This window comes from Pteropus vampyrus, unplaced genomic scaffold, assembly GCF_000151845.1.
Source record: "Pteropus vampyrus isolate Shadow unplaced genomic scaffold, Pvam_2.0 Scaffold202, whole genome shotgun sequence".
In the NCBI taxonomy this organism is placed as follows: Eukaryota; Metazoa; Chordata; class Mammalia; order Chiroptera; family Pteropodidae; genus Pteropus; species Pteropus vampyrus.
In genome coordinates this window covers 900,038-915,836 of record NW_011888983.1, presented here as the reverse complement: position 1 = coordinate 915,836, position 15,799 = coordinate 900,038, and the positions used below count along the sequence as shown (strand labels likewise).

The 15,799-nt window shown below is 49.1% G+C and overlaps 2 protein-coding genes across 2 annotated transcripts in view; one reads left to right on the top strand and one right to left on the bottom strand.

Annotated features, from left to right (window-relative positions):
• TACR2 (tachykinin receptor 2) overlaps window positions 1-7,894 on the top strand; it is a 12,613-nt gene extending 4,719 nt beyond the window's left edge. The window contains exons 3-5 of the mRNA XM_011372155.2: window positions 1,110-1,263; window positions 2,584-2,780; window positions 5,766-7,894. Coding sequence (XP_011370457.1) covers window positions 1,110-1,263; window positions 2,584-2,780; window positions 5,766-5,982 — 568 coding nt within the window. The 3' untranslated portion in view covers window positions 5,983-7,894. The remainder of the gene's footprint in view (window positions 1-1,109; window positions 1,264-2,583; window positions 2,781-5,765) is intronic.
• A 180-nt stretch (window positions 7,895-8,074) lies between these two features.
• LOC105300133 (hexokinase-1) overlaps window positions 8,075-15,799 on the bottom strand; it is a 58,786-nt gene continuing 51,061 nt past the window's right edge. The window contains exons 12-15 of the mRNA XM_023537854.1: window positions 15,033-15,216; window positions 13,002-13,157; window positions 10,624-10,857; window positions 8,075-8,985 (exon numbers count right to left, since the gene is read on the bottom strand). Of these exons, the coding sequence (XP_023393622.1) occupies window positions 8,841-8,985; window positions 10,624-10,857; window positions 13,002-13,157; window positions 15,033-15,216 (719 nt within the window). The 3' untranslated portion in view covers window positions 8,075-8,840. The remainder of the gene's footprint in view (window positions 8,986-10,623; window positions 10,858-13,001; window positions 13,158-15,032; window positions 15,217-15,799) is intronic.

The window sequence follows — 15,799 nt, the reverse complement described above, 5'->3', positions numbered from 1 at the left end:
TCACCATTTGGCTCCTTTTCTCTCAAATGTGATTAATAAAAGAACCTTGTTCAAGGGTTGTGAGCGTACATGAGAAAACGTACGTGAAGCCCTTAGCACTGCCTGTCATAGAACCCGCGCCCCAGTATGTGGTAGTTTAAATAAGGGACAAAGGAAAACAAACCTGGAGACGGCCGATTTAGTCAAAAAAAAAAAAAAGAAAGAAAAAAATCCTCAGTCGCCCTAAGCATGAGAATAAGCAAGTTCTGAGCTGAGGGCTGCCAGGTCACCATGGCAACACAGCCCCCACCCCACCCCCATTCTTTAACGCCCTCCCCTACCTGGACTCCATCTTTCCTCAGCACCCGCCAGAAGAGGGCGGCGCTGTGGTCCTCGGTGCTGAGGAAGGCGCCATTCCGAGTAAGCCTGTTCTCTGGTGACTAATAAGTTTCGACGGCAGACCATACCTGGAGTCTCTGCCCCTAACTTGTACCCCACCTTCTCCGAAGGACTAACTGCTCCAGGGTGGTGTAGTGTAGGGAAGCGCTCCGGTTTCTGGCTCAAGGAAGGGTGGACAGTAGAATATTTCGTGATTGGCCACTGCGGGGCGGTGTTTCTCCACCTTAATACGGCCTCTTCTTGAGACCCGGACCATTAAGAACTTAAGAGTACCAAGCAGCAGCTCTCTGGGGATCAGTTCCAACCCTAATTCAGGCAACACATGTACGCACATACGATTCTGGAAGAAAATGTCCCAAATTGTTAATAGTGGTGGGGACGGATAAGTAATTTTACTTCCTCCTATGCTTAAACAAATGCGTTACTTAGTTAACTTTTTCGTTCCTATTTATTTCCTTTTTTGATACTTGTCTATCATCTGCAAGAACGAAGAGCTAACGCGGGTGTCCCTTTTGCAACAGGAAAAGCCCTCTTTGGACACATGTGCTAGCTAATGTTGCCTTTATTTTCTTTAAATCAAACCAAGCCCTCGGGAGGCGGCCCAGGGTGGCCCACCAGCGGCGACTCAGGGGCAGCTCAGAGGTATCTGCGCGGTCCCGGGGACTGAGCGCTGGCGGATGCGGGAGTCGCCCCCTGACCGCAATTGCCCAGGCCCTCGGCTCTCCCTCCAGGTACCACCTGGCAGTGATCGCCCTCATCTACTTCCTGCCTCTCATGGTGATGTTCGTCGCTTACACCATCATCGGCCTCACGCTCTGGAGACGCACGGTCCCCGGGTACCAAGCGCACGGTGCCAACACACACTACCTGCAGGCCAAGAAGAAGGTGGGCGCCCGGGGCGGGGCGGGCCGGGTGGGGCACGGCGGGGCGCGGCCTCCGGAGCCGCTCTTCCCGGCTCAAGGCCCGCCCTCAAGGGGGCGCCGCGGAGCACAGGATCCGCCCGTAAGCTGCCGGGGTCCCAAATTCCTGGCCAGAGCCTGAATTCGTTCTTACCCCGCAGGCCGATTTGCCAAATGGAAAGTTAAAGGAGCTTCCCAGAGTGTTAGGAAAATCCGAGAATCCTAAATCCCCACAGAATTTCAGATATCTCCAAGAATCTAAGAATGATAGAATCTTAAAATCTTCGGTTTTTTGAGTAATTAGGATGTTGGATTTAATAAATCCAGCAGAGCTACGGGGTGTTCCTTGATAGATTAACGGCGGAATTCTCAAACGCTAGAACAGCAGACCTCAGAGATCATGAAGACTGAATTGTAGTTCAGCTACATCGTCTGCAATTTCCAACAGAAGTGCAATGTTTCCCCTCCTCCCTGCCATTCGGGGCCCCCAAGGGGCCTGATACAGCGTTTTCTATTGTCCAGACTTCCACCACTCTGTCCCAAAGTTCATCTTTGCCACACCCACTTCCTGTTAGGTGAGCAGAGTTAATCACATCATGTATCAGGTCAAAGTCTCAACTTCTCATCTACCATTTAGCATTCTTCTCATCTTCATTTGGCATTATTCAGGGAGAGTTGGATATAGAACACCATCTGGGTGACCCTCCTCATGGATAGCTGGTCTCTGTTTGCCAGGTCTGGCTTGTCCTCCATCTCTCAGGGGGTACTGGGCCCTGCTCAAGGGCACCTGCAACAAACAACCATGAGGTGTGAAAGATCAGGGAGCTGAGCCCTGGGCAGAGGCTACAGTCCCAGGTCGGAGACTCACTACGACAGAAGGGCTGTGGCAGACACAGATCCCAGGGAGAGGGGGGCCTGGGAACCCACAGCTGGCATACGGGCTCCTGGAAGGATGGGATTAGGAGCAAGCACTCATCCACGCTCCAGGGAGAGGTGTTGCCCTGAGTGAAGGGATCCAGGATGCCTTTTGGAGGAGGTGGCCACTGAGTTGGGCTTTGAGGAATGCGGATTTCAAAGGAAGAACAGCAATGTGGGCAGAGGGACCAGACTGAGGAAAAACCCCAGATTGGAGGACCCAAGAGTGTCTGAGCAGCAGATGCTACTGGAGGCTGAGGCCGTAGAGGCAGACAGGACCTGCCTGTCAAGGGCTTGCCAGGCTCTAAGAGGAGCACCCTGCCCCACCCTGGGGGGATTGAGGCTTGGGGTTTCCAGGCTTTAGTCATCACCTGAGCCTTTCCCGGACCAGTTCGTGAAGACCATGGTGCTGGTGGTGGTGACGTTTGCCATCTGCTGGCTGCCCTACCATCTCTACTTCATCCTGGGCAGCTTCCAAGAGGACATCTACTGTCACAAGTTCATCCAGCAGGTATACTTGGCACTCTTCTGGCTGGCCATGAGCTCCACCATGTACAATCCCATCATCTATTGCTGCCTCAACCGCAGGTGAGCCCTCATCCCAGCCTCCTCTTCTCAGCCATCAGGGCCCCAAGATCTGGTCCCATCTGGGCTCCCCTGTGCAGCCTGAGCCTGTCCCTTGTGTCCCTTACCCCCACATGGGGTTGCCATCCTCACAATGAGCCAGAGCACAATGCTCCCTCTAGTGAGTTCCAGGAGTCTCACTAGTGCCCCACCTCTTCCCCAGAGCCTTGCCCCACCACCCAGGCCACAGTTTACATCATCTATCTGCTCCTGCTCTCTCTTCTGGGGGCTACATCTAGGACAAGAAGAGAGAAGGAAGAGAAAGAGAGATGGAGGGTGGGGGAGAGTTAGAGAGAGGCAGAAGGACAGAGTGGAAGAAGGAAGGAACCAGGTAAAGGAGGGAGTGACTTTCTCTGTCCTGACATTTTTAAGAGCTTCCTGAAATGAGGAAGAAATGCCTTTCCTTGGGCCAGGTGAATAGCACCAACCCCAGCAGTACAAAGCACTCAGTTGGAGACCCAGGGCCAAGCCTGGAGGGGAAGTAGGCTGCTCCCTGGGAAGATCACAGTATATTTCCTGCCCTGGGGAGGGGGGTGGGGGGCGGGCGGGCTTTCAGGGTTGCTGGGAAGTGACCTTGGCAGAGACAACCAAGGAAGGAGGAGCCAAGATCTCCTTCCTCAGACACAGTCAAGTTCTCACCCTTGTACCTCTGGGGAGACAGAGTCCCCAGGACGGGCTGGCATTCGTTCTGGGGCACTTGGAGAGGTGGGAGGTGCTGGGCCAGGCAGGAACCCCAGCACCCAGGAGTCCTGCTTGCAGAGCAGCCGTTCAGCCTCAGAAAACCTTGAAGGTGGGGCTAGGTCAGAGGAGATGAGAGGTGGACACCGAGTCCTGGCCTCAACAAGAGAGTGATATGGGTGAGGTTGGCCCTGGGCCTCTTTGTTCGTGCTTTTTATCACCTCTCTGCCCACATGTCCAGGCCACTCATAATGGTGTTGGGGTCTTTGTTGTTCAGACATCCCATCTACCTGGGGCAGGCCAGAAGGAAGTGAGAAAACCATAATTTTTTTGAGTGTTTACTTCTATTGTCTCCTGTGAGATAAGTTAATAGTAGATGGAGGGAGAGGTTATCCCTATTTTACAGATGAGGAAACTGAGCCTCAGAAAGGAAGACTCTTCTAAATTCATCCAGCAAGCAATGGGGTCAGCATTCCTGTTTCTCCAAGGCTCATAATCTTATCCCCCATACACATTTCTCTTGCATGCAGCTTGTAGTGAGAACTTGGTGACAGGAACTGGCACGAGGAAGGGGCTCCCAGCCCTCAGTGTCTGTCACGCTTCTGGGAGACTGAACAACACCCCAGGGCTCTACGGTTTTCTGAAATAACTTCTGAATCATTCAATATTTGATGACGCTAACTCTAAAGTGGGGCTGATGCTCCTGGCAGGAATCTTCATTGAAAAAAATGTTCACCAAGTGGCTGTGTGTGCCCAGCACTGGAACAGGCACTTGAGAGGCACCAGTGAACAGGACAATGCTCCCTCCCTCCAGGAGCTGACATTCTAGTGAGGAGGACAGACAATAAGCAAATATAGTACATGAATTGCATAGTATATTAGGTTGTAAGTCCCATGGAAAAAAGGAAAAACAAGAGCTGGGTGAGGGAGGACAGGAAGGACTGGGAGAAGTAGTGGGTACAGGGGGTGCAATTTTACAGGATGGTCAGGAAAGGCCTTACTGAGGGGTCTTTTGAGTAAAGATTTGAGGATTGAGTGGGCCCTGTTTGGGGAAGAGTTCCAGGCAGAGGGAACAGCCCAGGCAAAGGCCTTGGGGTCAAGGAAGGGACTCGGGTTGTTACTCTGACATAGGGAGCCCTGCGGGGCTCTGAGCCAGGGAAATACATGTTCTGATTCACTTTTAAAAGAATCATTCTGGAACTGGACCACAGCGAGGCAAGGGGAGAAGCAGGGAGATGGTTAGGCTGTTACAGTAATCCCCACAAGAGATGGTGTTTTAGGTTGGGGCGAGAAGTGGTCAGAGTCTGGATGTTGCTAAGGTAGAGCCAACAGAATTTGATAGAAGGGAAGTGGCATGCAAAAGGAAGTTGAGGATGACTTCTGGGTCCTCGGTCTGAACAAGTGGAAAGACAAAGACAAAGTTGTCAGTTGTCAGGAACTGTGATGGAGAGGACTGTGAGGGAGGAGGATGGAGAGGATGACGAGGACTTCAGGCTAGGACACACTGAACGGGGGTGGAGAGGGCAGAGGCCACTAAGCTCCCATAATAAAGGCGTTTGTTGGTCCACAGTGTGGAATCTTATAGAGCTACAAGGCAAGGAACCACGGTCAGGCCTGCTCTCCTGGAACAGAGAAGCTTGTGGCTCCTGGGAACAGGCAATACAGTTCTTTCCCTCTCCTGGCTGTCACATTTATTTCTGCCCCTCTCTGACAGGCTAGTGTATGCTCCCTGCCAGCCCATTTCCTCCACTCCCTGTCTGCTTCCTCTTATCTCTAATTATATCTCAGTGCTGCCATGGGAGAGTTGTTTATTTTTTAAGCAAATGTTCCAAAACTTGGTAGTTCCACGTGTATATTTTCTTCTAAAGCAGTCCCCTCGGGAGAGCATCCTTATTCCACCCAACATTGCCAAAGCCCCGATTTTTTAAGGCTCCTCTTTGAATATTTCTGTAGAAGCCAATTAACAAGTCAAACAAGAAAATCTGTTGTTTCTATAAAATTGTAGTTCATTTCTTTTTGTGTTTTTAATAACAGTCTAATTCAGCTTAATCATCCACCTTGCTCCAGATTACTTCTGGCTGTTTCCAAAAATCAAATTCACTAAAGTCTGTGTCTCTCCAGGGCCCCCGAGGCAATGGCAGGCTCTTAGGATTGAGGCGGTGACTTTCCTCTGACGGGAAGATAGGCTCCTGGAGGTGGGGGTAGCCACACAATAGCTCCTGTAATACTGTCCCTCTCGCCCCCTGCTCAAGGTGACCCTCCATTCCCCAGGTTTCGCTCTGGATTCCGGATTGCTTTCCGTTGCTGTCCGTGGGTCACACCAACTGAGGAGGATATGATTGAGCTGACTCATAATCCATCCCTCTCCAGAAGAGTTAACAGGTGTCACACTAAAGAGACTTTATTCATGAATGGGGATGTGGCCCCCTCCGAGGCTACTAACGGGCAGGCTGGAGGCCCCCAAGATGGGGTGCCTACTGAACCCTGAAGCCTTATATCTGCTGCAGGGTGAGGCTCAGCACCTTCTGAGAAGTAGCCAGTTGAGAGGACCAGATCTGAAAGTTTGGCCCATGCTTCATCCTTCAATACATCAATGGAAGAACAAGATGGGGCCAGGAATGTGGATGCTGACTCTAACAGGACCCAGCCTTCCCTCTCAGGACAGTGCTTCAGGGGATCCAATAAGAGTCAAAGAAAACACTGTGAGCTAACACCGACCTAATCCAGGAGTTGCAAGCTCAGACGCCTTCCTGGGGCATACAACATGATGAGTACATTGGATCCAATATAAAAGAAAATCTGCAAATGTGATGATAAAAGGCAGCTGGCTTCCAGTGCTGGGGTAACAAGGAATGGTGGGGACTGTGGCAAACTGGAGCACACAGGCATCCAAAGGGGACAGCAGCTGATCAGCTCTGGACAAATGCTGCCATGTGGTAATCAGAGCCCACTGTTGGCAGATATTCTAAATCTTTCAAGGGAAACCAGCAATCCAAATTCGTGAGACTTCTAGACTTGCTAAATTTGGCTCACATTTTTATAAATGTTGGGTAAACCCAACAAAACACAGCTGTGGGCAGCAACCCAATAATGACACTGATTCGTTAGCAGGTTAAAGACACAAGGGAAGAAGCTTCTTATTTTGCAAAGCCCACTACCTGGCCTGGGTCAATCTGGGGCTTCTCTGACTTGGTATCTAAGAACACAGATCCAGCCCGGTGTAGACAGTGGTTAAGAGTCAAAGGGATTAAAAAATTGGGGGGAAAAAAAAGAGAGAGAGAGAGAAAAAGTCAAAGAAAGCCTCAGCTCTGTTGCCTCAGACAAGTTACTCTGACCCTCAGCCTCTTCCTCTCACAATGGCAAAACTACCTCACAGGGATGCTGTGAGAATGACCAAAGTGATGCCTATAAACCACCAGGCCGAGCAGAGTAAGGGCTCGATAAACAGCAGCCATGATTTTTATTACTACCATGCCAGCCGTTTTACACAAATGCTTCCTGCACATCAGCAACACGGTGTTCATCCTCACTTCCACGGCAAGAAGGTGGCAGGCAGAGAATACCAACTGTCCTGGCTCCCAGGAAGCTCCAGGCCTGGCCCAGTCCACCCTAAGGGCACACCTCTCGCTGCCTGCTGGCTCACCCTTCATGCCCCAGGTTCCCACCAGAACCATGTAACACTGTAAATGCACATCGAGAGAGTTTATGTTATCTGTGTTCTCCACAAAGATCACTGTGCCAAAGGCACCGGCAGTGCCAAATAAAGGGACTCTGGTCTCACCAAACTGAGTGAGCATGCAGTCAGTCCTGGGGGAAGTCTTAGAGCTGTAGTCACAGCTTGGGAGACTTACATGGCACCTCAATCACAAGGGACCATAATGTGGACTGACGTGAGATCTACCGATAGGCTAGGGGAAGAATCCAAAATGGTGTAACAGCAACCTCGAGATTGAAGTGGGGTAGGGATGCAAGGGTCGGATGAGGGCCAGCTTCCTATAGAAGGGGTTAATTTAAGATGGGGGAGGAAGAGAGTGCACCAATCATGCTTCCCTGGGCTGCTGCAAGACTCTGTGTTAGGGTAAGGACTCTATTTCATCCGTTGTCTTGGAGCTGACAGGGTGATGAAGGGCAGGATCTGCTTGGGGATGGCGGGGGGAGGCCAATGTTGCAGTGTCCTCTCATTAAACCCAAACAGTCCCTGGAAGCCAAGTTGATTTTTGCTTTGTTCCAACTACAAGTGAGGAGGCCAGGCTGTTGGAGGACAGGAGACATCCTTTTACTTTAAAAGTGCTGAGGTGAGGCCTGCAGAAGCCTCTCCTCAGGTAGGACCCTGGGGCTGGAGCAGGGAACCCACAGGCAGGTGCTGGAAGACAAGGGGAGAGGCTACTTCTGTGACACTCCACAGGGAGAGTACAGAAGTCCTCACATGCCAAAGGAAAGCTGTGGGGCTGAAGAACACAATCTTCCCTTCAACTCTCCCCTGACTCAAGGGGCCACAAAAATTCCCAGGGTTTGGTTTTCGTCGCATCCACAGATGTCCTCCTGGCCCCCCCTCCCCCAACCATTAAGCATCACTCGGGTTTTTGAATTGGTACAAAGTTTACTAGGTCATACGACATGGCTCACAGAAGCGATGGGAAATTCCAATGAGGGCACTGCTTATTGGTTGGTTCCTTTTACACGAATGGAGAGACAAGACACTTTGCCAGGACTGCCCACCTCCCCCCCAAGACAGACGGAATGCCAAGACAGTCACAATGTGGCTATGACCAGGTCCACAGACACACAATGCAGTGGCACTGACACGCCCAGACGGGAACCACAGGATGCCAGACAGCAGTGGGTACTGGGACGGGAGGAAGCGGCGAACGCACCCCTGGGAGGAGCCCCGGCAGTGTCTGCTGGTGATAATACATTTCACACAGGGTACATGTCCCCAAGGATGGGCTGCGGAGGCCCGTAAGGCCTGTTGGATGGTGTGACTTTTCATCTCAGGCCAATAAATAACTGTTGGACGAATGCATAAATTAGAAATGGATGCCACTAAACTTCACACGTGAGGAATGTAGGGCGAGGTTGAAATCAAATCATGCAGAGTGGCAGGGCAGGTGCGGGAGGGGTCTGGAGGTGAGAGATATTATCAACAGCACACACTCTATTTTGTATCCTACGTTATGTGCCATTAGTTGGCTTTTGTTTTCCTCCCTGCTGTGGCAGTGGCAGGCTCTGGTGCCTGTGTCTCCCAGCACAGCTCGCTGGAAGAATGGGAGAAAGGGGGAGGGGGGAGTCGCCGCTTGAAAAGAGAAATTAGTGCTGGAAGGGCAGCAGGCGGGGGGTCCAGGGCTCTTAGCTGCTCATTCCTTCTCGGAGCCGAACGCCCACTGCCGTGATGAGGGCAGCCCCCTTGCCACTACCATCTTCCGACAGGAGGAAGGACACATTACATTTTGGTGACAGTTCCTTCACGGTTTGGTGCATGATTCTGGAGAAGCTAAAAAAAGACAAGAAAAGAGAAGGGTAGGTAGGGGAAGATGAGAAGAGATGCCGGACCGACCTGAAAATGCTGAAGGACTCATAACATAACATAACATAACATAATGAGGGCAAATGAGTTGTGAGGGGGCTAGAGGGGTGGGGAGGAAAGTGGATTTAAAGCCAGTCCTATTATCATAATTTTCAGCCGAGAATCTAGAAGCAAATTACTCTGTACAACTTATAAGGGCCAGGGCATGAAAAACTCATTCAGACACAGCCATCCTCAAAGCCTGGGGCTCCTAGGGGATTGCAAACCAAGGGTGTGAGGGCCTGGGTGTGGACCACTGAGGTGGGCCCAGGCTAGCCCAGCACTGAGACAGTTCAGCAGATTACATGACATGAACATCATGTATCTGCAACTGCAGCCCACTGAGACCCCCAGCCCATCACCATCTATAGCACCTGAAGCCAAGAGCAGAAGGCCCTCCAGTAAAAGATAATCTCTAAGTGAGAGGTGACTCTAGGTTTTTGCATTTTGTGCTGAAAATGAGACAGGGCCTGGCCAAGGATGCTTGGGGAAATAGGACTCTTAAAGGCAATGTGGACCAGCTTTGTTGAATATGACCAAGTGCCCCACGCTTTATGTTTTCCAGTCCTGCCAGTGGATATTATCCTGTGAGGAAGCTAAAATTTGGCAGATTAAGCAGCCGAGCACAGCTTCTAGATGCTGGTGCCAGAATTCGATCCAAGCGTGTACGGCTCCAAAACCTAGCTCTAAACCACGCCTGTGTGTTGCCTCAGATGAGGAAGAAGACAACTATTAGGGTGGAGAGACAGAGGTGGGGATGGAGCAAGACAGATGGGTTCATCCTAAGCCATGGCCATGAGGTAAGCAGGTAATGCTTATGCTGCATTGGGTGAGGTAGCTTTTAGGTAGGGTGACATTATGGCCTGGTTTACCTGGGATTGTCCCAGTGTAATTATTAATAGCACTCTCTTCACCCCGGATTTTGGAAAATAAATAATAAGGTCCCTCCATTCTAAGAGCTGAGCTTTGGAACATGCAGTGGATCAAAGAGAAGATGGGGCCACATAGCCTCCCCAGCATGGGATGTTGGACACTTGACCAAAAGGAGGTCACTCCTCACTCCTCTCTCTGCTACCAGCCCAGGGCCAAAACTGCTCCTGCCTGCCATGTCTCTTGACAAGCTCTGATTTAGCAGGTGAACAAGACAATGAGCCCTCCTCCCCCTTTCCTTCACTCCCTCTCTTACCAAACACAGCCTCCTGGCCAGGCTGCAGCTAAGCAGGCTGATGGGTAAGCCCAAGCCCATCTTAACCTCCTTTCCTGCTTCCCACCTGGACTCTGACTGACCTACATGGGGCCCAAGAGGATTGGGGAGAGGGACATGCTATGCCATTGGTGTGAGCTGACCAAGTGGAGCCACTTCTCTGCCTCCCCAAGGATCCCAGTTAAACTTCAGAGCAGCTCATTACCGAATCCCAGACCAGCCCCTGACCGCATGGCCTTCAGGTTGGCTGTGTCCCGGTGAGACATTTTCCTGGTAGGAAACACATCTTGATGTCCCGTTTCCATCCAGGGAACTTGCCAGCCCAGGAAGCTCTACCTATCCCAACTGGAAGCCCTACTTACTGTGGATGAAGCTTGTAGAGTGTTCCATCCACCCCCACAGTCACATTGAGACGGTCGAGCCCTCTGTTCTCTCGGATCTTATCCACCACAGCAGCCATGCCTGCGCCACACAGCTGTGCGGCCCTCTTGGACACCACCCCACAGACGGTCTTGACGAGGATACTGTCATCACAGGTGCTATTCAGGCCCAGCTGCTGGAGGATGCTTCGGACCTGGAGCAGCGCTAATCGGTCACTGTAGGGGACAAAAGCCAGGCAGCTGGATTAAGCGGGACCCTCAGGAGCCAATTTCAAAGCACCGGCCCCAAATCATGGTACTTACCCACGAATAGGGTCATGGGTTTTTTCTCTCTTCAAAATAACATTTGTTAATTGTTTTAATGATCTCCAAAGTATCATACATTTGAATTGTAGAAAATTTGGAAAATCCAGAAAAATAAATATTAGAAAATTAAAACTACTCACAATCCCAACATCAGGGAAAATGCTATTAACGTTTTAATATATTTCCTTCCAATCTACTTTTCCTGGATATCATTAAGCAACGTCTTTATTCTTATGATACATAAAACAGGTTTGTCCTTTACATGTGGTTTTCTTTCTTGCTTTTTACCTACTTCATACATCTGAGCAACTTCCCACCTCCTTATCTGAGAACAGGATTGAGAATGGTGGCCATGGTATTCCATTCTGGGGATTCACCATAATTTATGTAGCCAGTTTAAAGAAATTTAAGTTGTTTGTAATTTTTTGCTATTATAAAGTAACATTCTGAGAAAGTTTCCTGCTTATAAATCCTGTGTGCAACTTTAATTTTTCCCTTATGACACATTTCTGGGTCAAAGGGCTTTTCATACATATTGCCCAGTGCCTTTCAGAAAGTTGTATCAATTTTCTCTCCAGTGGAGAATTTGGCCAGTACTTGTCCCCAGTGGGGACACTTGACAATTTGGTAAGAATGGCATCTCACTACGGTTTAACTTGTGTTCGCTATTAGTGAGGATGAACTATTTTTCATTTGTTTATTGGCCATATGAACTACCAATTATATCAAGACTTTTACTGTCCTGGGACATTTGTCTCATTCTTATTAAATTGAAAGAGCTGTAGATGACTGATGATGATGATGGTGACAGTGACAAGAGCAGCCAGCCTTGTTTGAAGACCATATGACAGGGGCTTTACACACATTACTGCATTTCCTCCTCATAATAACCGACTAATACATGTTTGATTATTTTCATTTTAAAGCCAAGAAAACTGACTCTGGGAGAAACTGAGTAACACACTCAAAGCACACAGCCAGTGCTTTGAGCAGAGCAGGTCTCAAGACTAGACCTAACCAAGCTCTTGCCAACTGGGCCACACTCTGCCTCTTGTTATATATAATGCAAATGTTTTCCTTAGTTTGCTGTTTGCCTTGTAAGTTTGATTACTGATTTTTAAAAAACTAACAGAAGCTACTAGCAGAATTTGTCAATTTTTTTCTTTATGATTTTTTAATATACCTCATTTTAACTTTGTCTCTAACTCTCTCATGTTTGTGGGGTCCCCGCATGTACATATGTAGTTAAATTTGGTTCTTTTCTCTTGTTAATGTGCCTCATGTAGGTTTACTTATTAGAGCAGCTGAAAGAACTCAGAAGGGTAGAGGAAAGTTTTTTCCTCTCCCACACAAGCATGGGGGAAAGCAATGAGCAGGCTCCAGCAGAGTTGCTATATTATGACCACGGTAAAAATAAGATGACCTCTGCACAACCGCTTTTACAGAGCACTTTTCCACCTTCTCTCACCACTCGCTGTGGAAGATGGCCAAGGCATAAATGTAATGTTCACATGAGAAAAACAGGAGGAACACAGAGGCAGTTACTGTGGGGTTTGCACCCTGGGTGGCTGAGCTATGCAATCTCAGCTGCCTTTCAGATGAAATATGGGTGAGGCTGCGCCAGTGGTTCTTGGCTCTACAGCAGCAGTTCCCAACTTTTTTGGCACCAGGGACTGCTACTGGTCCGTGGCCTGGAGGTTGGGGTCCCCTGTTCTACGGGACTCAAAGCCCCTTCAACACAAATATTTGTAACATGTCTTCGCTATCCTGAAATGGAGTCCATATAATCTATTTACACATATAATTGCAAATAAATCAATATCATGCCCCAACATAAAGGATGAATAAAAGGAATGTACTTTATAATAAAATTATATGATTTTGATATGCGACTGCTCAGGGCCTACTGCCCCAGAGGAGAAAAAGAAAACCCTCACAAATGGTCAAAATGTCCACTAGGGTGCCTACCACTCCCATCATGACCCCCTGGCCAGGTCAACCTCTAAAAGGCCCCTGCGGGAAAGGCCCTTGCGGGAAAGGCCCTCCCCACTCACCTCTCGATCTGAGAGAGATACTTGGTCTGAAAGATGCCCCGAGTCTTCAGCGGCTCAGAGATCTGCCCTCGGAAGAGGAATCCCTTCTTAGTGAAGTCGATCAGGATGTTGCGGACAATTTCACCCAGGTACATGCCACTGATCATCTTCTCATACCTGAAACAGGAAGAGGGGGCTGAGTGTCTACGTGAAGCCTTTGGTCTCCCAGTAACGGGGTGTCTTACTGCCCCTCAAGGGCATCGCCAATCTGCATGCACCCCTAGCCCTGTGATCCCGGCAGAGGCAGAGAGTGAGGCCAGGACGCGATGAAGAATCCTCAGCCCTCCCCAGGGTCAGAAATGAAACCACCACCACTCGTGTCTAACTGCTACTCCATCTCCCTCCTCATCCAACGTCCTGCCTTTGCCTGGAAATTCCCACTCCAGCTCTTAGCTCCAACATCACTTCTCAAAGAGGCTAGTCCTCCTCCCCATACCAGGTTTTTATCTGCCGATCTCAGGTTCCCACACACCCTCCCTTTTCCTCCACAACGCACACCGGTCCACTGCCTGTCACTGCCCCTGCAAATATGTCTTGTTCAGCTTTGAGTTCCAGGGCCCAGCCTAGACAGTGCTAGGCTGTCAAGTGCTCAACAAATATCTGCAGAATAAACAAATGACTGGGCGGAGCCTTTAAAGGGGCAAAAAGACAACAAGGGGAAAGTTCCTACTAGATTTCTGGAAGGTTCTGCAAGACCCTAGCAGAGGTGATATCAAGCTGTGCAGCCCAGAGGGTCCCCAAGCTGGGAAGAGTCAACTGGAATCCGGATACTCCAGATTTCAGGTGGTCCACAGCGGGGCGGGGGGGAGGAGGGGGGCTGAAATAGTGTTATTATTATTAATTGCCATCCAGTCCTCCTCAATCTACCAAGAAGATCGTCTCAGTTTGGAACTGATACCGCTTTAACCCCTTCCAACACCTCCTGATCTCTCCCTTTTTAACAAAGCCTTTAGTAGGCAGGCAACAATAGCTAGAATTAAATGACGCAGTTTTTCGCTATAGTCAAAGCTACAAACAGCCACTAGGTGGTGCAGAAGGTCCACTGTGGCAGGGATGAACTGAGTGGAGCCTCTGCTTCATCCCCTCCCTACCCCCACTGGCCATTCCAAATCTCCTTTGCCCTTTGACAACTGCAAGGTCAAGTGCAGACAAAAACCATCTATTGATGGTAATATTGGTTTTCCCATTTTCCCTTCCTCATTAAATTTGAGTAAACAATATAAGCTGATATACAGAACATTAAGTAACAGTATAGGTGGTATTTGGAAAAGGAAAAATCTTAAGGGTGGCTGGAGAACAACTTATATTTGGGAGGTACTACTCAGTCCTTCTTTCTGCTCCTGGGGACACAGCTTAGAGTCCTGGTGATGGTAGAAGATGGCGTGAATCCTGAGAGCCTGAGATAAGGTGTCATTTGTCTCTGTGCTGGTAAGAGGGAGAAACTGCCATCTCAAGAATGGTCCTTGAGACCTGAGTCACAAAGCTCCGAACAGCCACTAGGTGGTGCAGAAGGTCCACTGCGGGAAGGATGAACTGAGATGAGCCTCTGTCTCACCCCATCCCCACCTCCAAAGGCCACATTCGAATTTCCTTTGCCTTTTGACAACTGCAGGTCAAGTGTGTTCTAATCTCACTAAAAAAACAAGACAAAAACCAACTGACCAAGAGATTCTTATTAGTCAATAGAGAAAAAATAGCAAGGGGAAAGTCAGAATGCTCCAAGATGAATAGTTCATGGGAAAAGTGGTGTGGTCACCCCTGCCCTGTCCCCAGAGGAGGCACCTGGAGAGGACATTGACCATCCACCATCCTCTGCTCTCCTTGGGCCAACAGCCAAGTCAGAAGGGAACCCAAGGGAGAGACCATTCCCCAAGCCTCTGTCCAGACTCTACTCCTACTAGAAATTTCTTTGATCGTAACAGGCAGAATCTAGCCCCACACCCTCGCCGTCCTGACCCCCTTACGTGTCTCCTCCAATAGGCAGAATTATACCTTTGTTTTCCAGCATTCAGAGAATATTCATCCACCACTCTGTCGTAGTTTGTTCTGATATCATCCAGACACCCGTTGTCCCCAAAGGCACCCCACTCCATATTGATACACATTTGTCCCTCGTTCCCCTCCAGCATCTCCACGTTCTTCATTTCTTCCATGTAGCAGGCATTGCTGCCAGTCCCTGGAATACACAAGGGGGGAAATGAATGGCCATGCCACTAGGCCTGGGTGGGGCCTGGGATTCCACAGATAGGGGTACATTTTTAAGATGAATAAAGTAATAGCTTCACTTTCCTAATGTTTGCCAGGAAAATCTCAATATATAAAAGGAAAGTCAGAGTTAATCCGTCCAGAGAGGATATGATTAACTTACTTTATACTAAGACATCAATACCAAGAGCCTTATCTGTCTACCTGTCCAGGCAGGACAATATTTATTTTAATAGAAGATGGTCTTACAACAAAGGGATGTATCTTCAATAGTAGAAGTTTAGGTAATATTCATTTTGGAAGGATATTTCTTTCTTTTCTGCTCCTTCTTCCTATCTCCATATACACATGTGTGCGCACACACACACACATATATACACATTCACATATATTATATTATATTGGGGGGTTATCTACTAACGTACCATGGATGTCCACTTATCCTATTAAAGACATTCATGGACTATGCCTGCTCAGTAAATCCTCCTAAGTGTCCTAGAATGAAGCCCTTCAGTTAGACACTGAAGGACAGTGCCCTGAGCATTTTAAGGGTG